This window comes from Echinops telfairi, unplaced genomic scaffold (genome assembly GCF_000313985.2).
Source record: "Echinops telfairi isolate 266 unplaced genomic scaffold, ASM31398v2 ScPeMD7_18;HRSCAF=68, whole genome shotgun sequence".
NCBI lineage: Eukaryota > Metazoa > Chordata > Mammalia > Afrosoricida > Tenrecidae > Echinops > Echinops telfairi.
The window spans coordinates 12,817,237-12,823,962 of record NW_022103915.1 but is presented as its reverse complement, the minus strand read 5'-3'; the positions used below and the strand labels follow the sequence as shown (position 1 = coordinate 12,823,962).

At 38.9% G+C, this 6,726-nt stretch overlaps 1 protein-coding gene across 1 annotated transcript in view; it reads right to left on the bottom strand.

Annotated features, from left to right (window-relative positions):
- The window catches only part of PPP4R3A (protein phosphatase 4 regulatory subunit 3A), a 30,974-nt gene that overhangs the window by 5,325 nt on the left and 18,923 nt on the right, over window positions 1-6,726 (bottom strand). The window contains exons 11-12 of the mRNA XM_045288120.1: window positions 1,046-1,215; window positions 1-94 (exon numbers count right to left, since the gene is read on the bottom strand). Coding sequence (XP_045144055.1) covers window positions 1-94; window positions 1,046-1,215 — 264 coding nt within the window. The remainder of the gene's footprint in view (window positions 95-1,045; window positions 1,216-6,726) is intronic.

Sequence of the window (6,726 nt, the reverse complement as noted above, 5' to 3'; positions counted from 1 at the left end):
GTTTCAATCCTTTAAATGTCTGCACATAATCTACATCTTCCAGTGCTTTCCAGTAATTTTCAATTACATGAGCAGTTAATGATTTTATGTCTTCCTATAGAAAAGAATTGAGATAGGTAAACATTTTAACATATTGAGGCTTAATTGTAAATTATTAACCCTAACCAAAGAAGTTTATTTTATAAACAATTGTTTTGGACTGAATTGTATCCCTGAGAAAGGTTTGTTGAAGTTATACCCCTTATGCCTATGAATGCGACCTGGCTTGGAGAAATGGGGTCTGCCTCTGGGTAAAATTAACCCTAATCCTAATTCCTTCTGGGACAGGTTAGAAAGGCAGACAGACATGGATGGAGACAGTGTGTCAAACAGGTGGAAGACACTGTGTGAGTTCCTGAGGTTGTAAGAGATAATGCAGGCCCTCTCCTGGAGGCTGCGAGGTTGGGAGGAGGGGAGAGGAGGGGAAAAGCCTAGCTAATGGGTCAATTAAGACTTCCAATCTCTGAAAGTGAGAACATGAATTTTTCCTTTTTAAAGGTACCTACTTGATGCTATTTTGTGATGGCAACTGTAGGAAACGTAAAAGGGCATCCCTTACACTGGCTCTTTTAGTCAATCCTGGATTCTGATGTCCTCCTGCTTGAGGAGGTTCTAAGGCAGCGGTTCTCAACCTGCGGGTCGTTACCCCCTTGGGGTCGAACAACCCTTTCACAGGGGTCGCCCAATTCATAACATTTGCAAAATTACAGCTATGAAGTAGCAATGAAAATAATTTTGTGGTTGGGGATCACCACAACACGAGGAAGGTTGAGAACCACTGCTCTAAGGCAGCAGAGCTGGGATAGTATCTGGAGGAGTGTATTTTGAAAGCATGCCACACACAATGCTGACACACAGCAATGCTGGAGAATTATTAGTAAATTGCTCATTGGAAACACAGGAGACAAGTTAAGAAAAGTCCCCCCACAAAAATCTCAAATTGAACAACAAAAGAAAACTCATTACTACATAATAAGTTTTCTCAATCAAAAACTAGAGAACTCACCACTCTAATAAATTCAAACATCTCTATTATGGCAGAGTTCATCAGGTTGTAGCGAGATCCATTGTTGAGAAATGCTTTCACCACTGGTTCAAATAAAAAGCTTTTCATTATGTAGCGATTATAAAACTCATCTTTTAATCCAATAATCTTTCTCTTGAAACGAAGGGCACCTGAAATAGAGTCCTTGTTTCAATTACATGTACTTCCGCATTAAAAAAAAGAGAGAAGCCGGTTAAACATCAGCAATTCCTCATGCACTGTGTGATATAAATGTATGAGCCTAGAGATAAGAATTATAAAAGTTCTATCAGAAAAAAGACATTTTCTAAAGGCAGTACATAACACAATAGAACAAAAGTCTTAGAACGTCAGAAAAACTCTGGAAATACACCTATTACTAGAGGGAGAAAGAGGCGGCTTTCTGCTCCCGCTAAGATTTTATACTCTCAGAAACCCACAGGGGTAGTTCTACTACTCTGTCTTGTTCTACTCTGTCTGATTGGGCGGCTCGCTGAGTCGGAATTGACTTGATGGCAGTGAAACCAAACTTAACACCTGAAATAAGAGCCAAGACAAATGAATCAACTTGTACTAGAGATGAGAAAATTCTACATGTCCTTCGTCACCTATAAACAACAGGAAAACATTGTCTTAAAAGGGCAATCCACTGTATAATTTGATCTTTAACATTTTTGGACACTCTTATTCTGTTCTCAGAGTTCACTTGTTTACACTGGTTCATTTGTGGTTGTGTTTGTAGAGATGCCATAAACACACAAAAATCTATAGCATCCAAAACTTGCCTTCCCAGAGTTTAGGAACAAATTTAGAGGATGTTGTTAAAAATGTGGTCCTCCTCTAGTCTTATTGCAGCGAGTATGCTTTTTAATTTTTCTTCTCATTTTCCTTTTTACAATTAATTAGGCTTTAACTTACAGATTAAAGGGTATATTTACATCTTGAGGTATGGGGAGTTACTTTTAAGTCACCATTCGTCAAGATCCAAATATACACAGACCGCTCAACTTCAGCAAAGCCCGCTTTACCTAAATGGAACTTTCAGTAAGTTAATGCCCCAGTTACTGTAAACAGTTCAAAAAAGCATACTCACTTCATGCAGTCACTTCTTCTTCGGTTGGCAAGATTAATTATTGTATTTGTTTTTTGGTTTCTTTGGAGATCATGGAAGTGGCTCGTTAAATTGCCAATTTGTTATTAATCAAGTCCTTCATGAGCAGGTAGCCAGGCAACCATGCTGACACGGTTTCTGGGTGGGAAGGCAGAGGAGTAAAGCAGCTCAATGTTTCTTTAGTTGGCAGAAAAGAGGTCCACAAGTGAATGCCCAATGAGGTACAGTAGACTGGTAAACTGCCTAACAATCCAGCTTATTTAAGAGTGTGCCTTTCTAAAGAAAACACTCTCGGCTGGGAATTTCAAGAGGTTATAGACTAATAACTGCATTTTGTATTTTAAACTACTGAATATATTCAAATACATAAGCATGGTGAAATAAAACATTTTTAAAACAGTGAGAGACATCTTTCTGGGTAGTAGGTAAGTCGCAGCCTAACAAGGGTTTATTTTCCCGAAACCATTATTTTGGATCTTGCTTTTGAAAAAAACTTTAATTGACAAAGGAGCTTAATGAAGCAGTTCCATCGATCAAAATGAAAATCCTAATTTTAGAACTCATTCTAACAAGCCAAATTTTAAGCTTTGGGTAATGAAAGCAAGAGCAGTGGCTATTTTAAGAGCAAAAGGTCACTTTGGCCAGCTTCGGGAGACTGGTGTCTGACCGTAACATACACTGACCGACGAAGGAACTCTCTGGACTGTACATGGGGGGTCTTAGGGAAGTGAAAGAAGCATCCTTCCTAGAACTCACTAATTCAGTCTGACAGACTACCATGGAATGCAAGAGCACCATCTATCTAGAGATTGCTGAGTCAGTACTGGTTCTAAGTGTGTCTTGGTCTTTATTTCCATCTGCCTTTGCTCTTTTAGATGAAACAACTTTATTTCCAATCAACTTCCTGTCCCCCAAAGAAACCTTCACCAAAAATATCCAACCACTATTCTTTGCTGTTGAAAAAGCAAGTTACCAGTGAGTTTTATTAACTTGTTTAAAAGATTACAAAAAATGAACTGGGATATGTCAAATGAGCATAACTGTAAGGTTTTCAGTGTGAATGAAGCGGACTCTGCTTTGAATTTTTCATTAGCACCACAACAGTCTTTACCTTACACACCAGATTCCATGAAATATAAGTTGGCGGCTTTTTGCCTCACAACGAACTGACAGCAGAATAAAAGGCTTTATAATTTTTCTTTTTTACTAATAAAAACTCAAGACACAAAGTTTGAGCTAAAAGGTCAGATCCAGTAATGTTGAAAAGGTCAAGAAAATACTGATGGAACCAGTACATTTTTCGCAACAGATCCACAAAAAACACCCACAATAAATTTCCCCAAATTCATACACTTGGTTCTTAGAGGTACTTGAGGGAAAAAAGCTCCTATTATGTCCCACTGTGTCCGAGGAAGGCTCCTTGTGGAACCTGCTGATCACTGGCATAGTCTTGAGGTCACTCATGTGACGATAGTTTAGGTTTAATGATAGTACGATTTAGTTTGTAAGATGGCAACCATAAAATAGTATTACTAAGATTTTTGTCAGTTTACTAACTTCCTAAAACATAAACCTCCATTGATCTATAGTGAATTGCTCTAGATCCACATTCAACTGTGATTAATTTTCCTAAGCAAAAGTGTTGAGATGCAGTCCCTCTGAAAAAAAAAAAAAAAGCAGTCGAAGCCTTTCCCTGCAGCAGATCTCCTGTTCCTCTCCCAGCACATATGCAGATTCTCCCTACTTCCCACCTCCAAAGTGGCAGGCCTCTTCACGCCTGCACACTTCACTGTGCATCCAGTCAACAACGCCACGCCATGCCACGCTATGACCAAGTCATCATCCAGTTAGCTCAGCTGTAAAATTTTTTCTGATCTCCATTATTCACGGAGAGATTGAAGACAGACCCCAGATAACAAATGTTCAATATGTGGGCATTTCCTACTTGCCCTTTACACCATGGTTTCAAACTAGTTCAGTCATGACTGATGAAGCAAAAGACGAAGAGATAGAAATTTTTCCAATTTGGGTGCCACGGCAACAGGAAAAAATGACCAGATCCAATGCTGGAATGGGAGACTCAGTGATCTGTCAGGACCAGAGCACTGGAGGGACTATGGAGAGCCACACACATTCAAAGCAGTGTGGTCGGCTGCCCCTTTTGCTGCCTTGATTTATTCCAAGGTGATATAAACCCCTCTTCACTTTGAAATGCTTGCATCAACTGGGAACACCAAACCCAAACCTAATGCCACTGAATGTATCCTGACCCAGTGACCCAGACAACAAAGCAGAGCTGCTCCAGTGCAATTCCAAGATGGCAAATCATTACGGGAGCAGACCACCCATTTTTAATTTCAGGGTCAGGGTGGGCTTGAATTACCAAGCGTGCACAATGTTTAACTCATACTGACCACAAACTCTTCATTATAATCCCATGCACTTGCTACATGTACAGCTATACATCACTGAAAAGGCTCTGAATCTTTCCTTGAACTAAATACTAAACTGACGTTGACTCATAGCAACCCTATAGGACAAGAACTACCCACGGTTGATTTCTAAGACTGTAAATCTTTATGGGAGCAGAAAGCCTCATTTCCCCCCACAGTGTGACTATTTTCAAACTACTGACCTTGTGGTTAGCAGTCCAACGTGCCAAAGCCTAAATAAGAACTTATGTACCCGTTCTACCTTACACATAAATTCCCAATGAAACAGGAACCGACTGCCTTTATTTCTTGTTTCCAAGCATATGCAAATACAGCATTTATTGTGTTGTATTTTTATTTTTACACAGCTATTTAAATGAATTCTGGTGACGCTGTCAGCTAAGAACTAGACAGCTAACTATGAAGTCTGTGGTTCAAACCACCACCAGCTGCTTTGAGGCAGAAAGATGAGATTTTAGTCTTAAAAATACTACACAGTGTCAGAATTGATTGGATGGCAGTGAGTTTGACTTAAATTTGGTAGGCCAGTGAGTTAAATGTTGTGCTAAATACAAAGCTGGCATTTCAAATTCTATCAGAAACTACAAGAAAGATGAGGCTGCATGTGCCTGTAAAGATTTAGTTTCAGAAACCCTAAGAAGCATCATCCTCTCCTTTCCTACAGGGTATCTCTGAGTCAGAATCAACTTGATAGCTGGGATCCCCTTGACAGCAGATTTCAATCCTCTTCATCTTCCTAATATCAGGTATATACCGTAGTTTACCAAATCGATGGTGTCACTGGTTAGAATACATACATACACAAACATGTATGTATTTAGAACACTAAGAGTTATCAAGTACACTCTGATTTGCCATTAATTGGAAGACAACTTGATTTGAGAGACAATGTTAAAATGCCCGTCATAAAATCAATGAAATAGAATGTTACCAATTGTGACTCACTGTAAACCTACAAGGCAGAGTAGACTGGCTCCCAAGGTTTTCCCAGGCTGTAAATCTTTATGGAAACAGAAAGCCTCACCTTTCTCCCAAGGGGCACCTGGTGGGCTTGAACGATACATAGCTTACAGTTAGTAGCCCATATATAACCAGCTATGCCATAGGACTCATGAAATAAAAACAAACCAACAAACTACCCCACTGCCATCATATCAATTTCAACCCCTAGTGACTTTATACAGGTTTCCGAGGCTGTAGATTTTTATGGTAGAAGATAACTCCAAACTTTCTCCTAAGGAATGGCTAATGGATTTGAACCAGATCTTGAGGTTAGCTTACTCAACAGCTCCACCAGAGCTACCTATGAAATATGATAGTCGGTACTTAATACATTTGTTGAAATAAACTGGTACCTTTCTCCAAACATTTGTTGTGGTAAGTACACAGGATATAATAAGGCACTTGAACCCAAAAGTCCTTTTTTTGGTCTTTGATAAGTTCATAGTGAAAAGCAATTTAAGACGAAAAAGAATTTAATTGTCGCTGACTCCACCAGTTAATGCCACAAATATTGGCTGCAACTTACAAACATTTGACAGAAAAAGGTAATAACGAAGAACCACCAAAGATCCTGGATAATCAGCAGAAAGTACTGAGTATCTGCAAACTGGGAAACGAAAATGCACTGTAACTGTGTGACGCTTGGTATACTGCAGTGTACACACTGGCCTGCAGAGTGAACCCAAGAACCTTGGCAGTCTGAACCCTGATATTAAGTTCGGTAAAAAAAAAATTAGTCAGAAAGGTATTTCCAGTAACACTCTAAAGAAAAAATATTGATGGGAGTAAATTAAATCACTATCGGAAACAGCCAATGTTCTTTTTATAATTTAAGAATATTAAAAAAAAAAATCTTATTAAGCAAAAAAAAAAAAAAGACTGATGGGAGTAAATTAAATCACTATCGGAAACAGCCAATGTTCTTTTTATATATTAAGAATATTAAAAAAAAACATAACATAACAAATGTTGGCTAGGGGGTGGAGAACCAGGAACTCTCAGATACTGCTGGTGGGACTATAAAATGGTACAATCACCATGGAGAGTGATATAATGGTGCCTGAAACAGTTGGGCATAGCAATACCCTATCACCCAG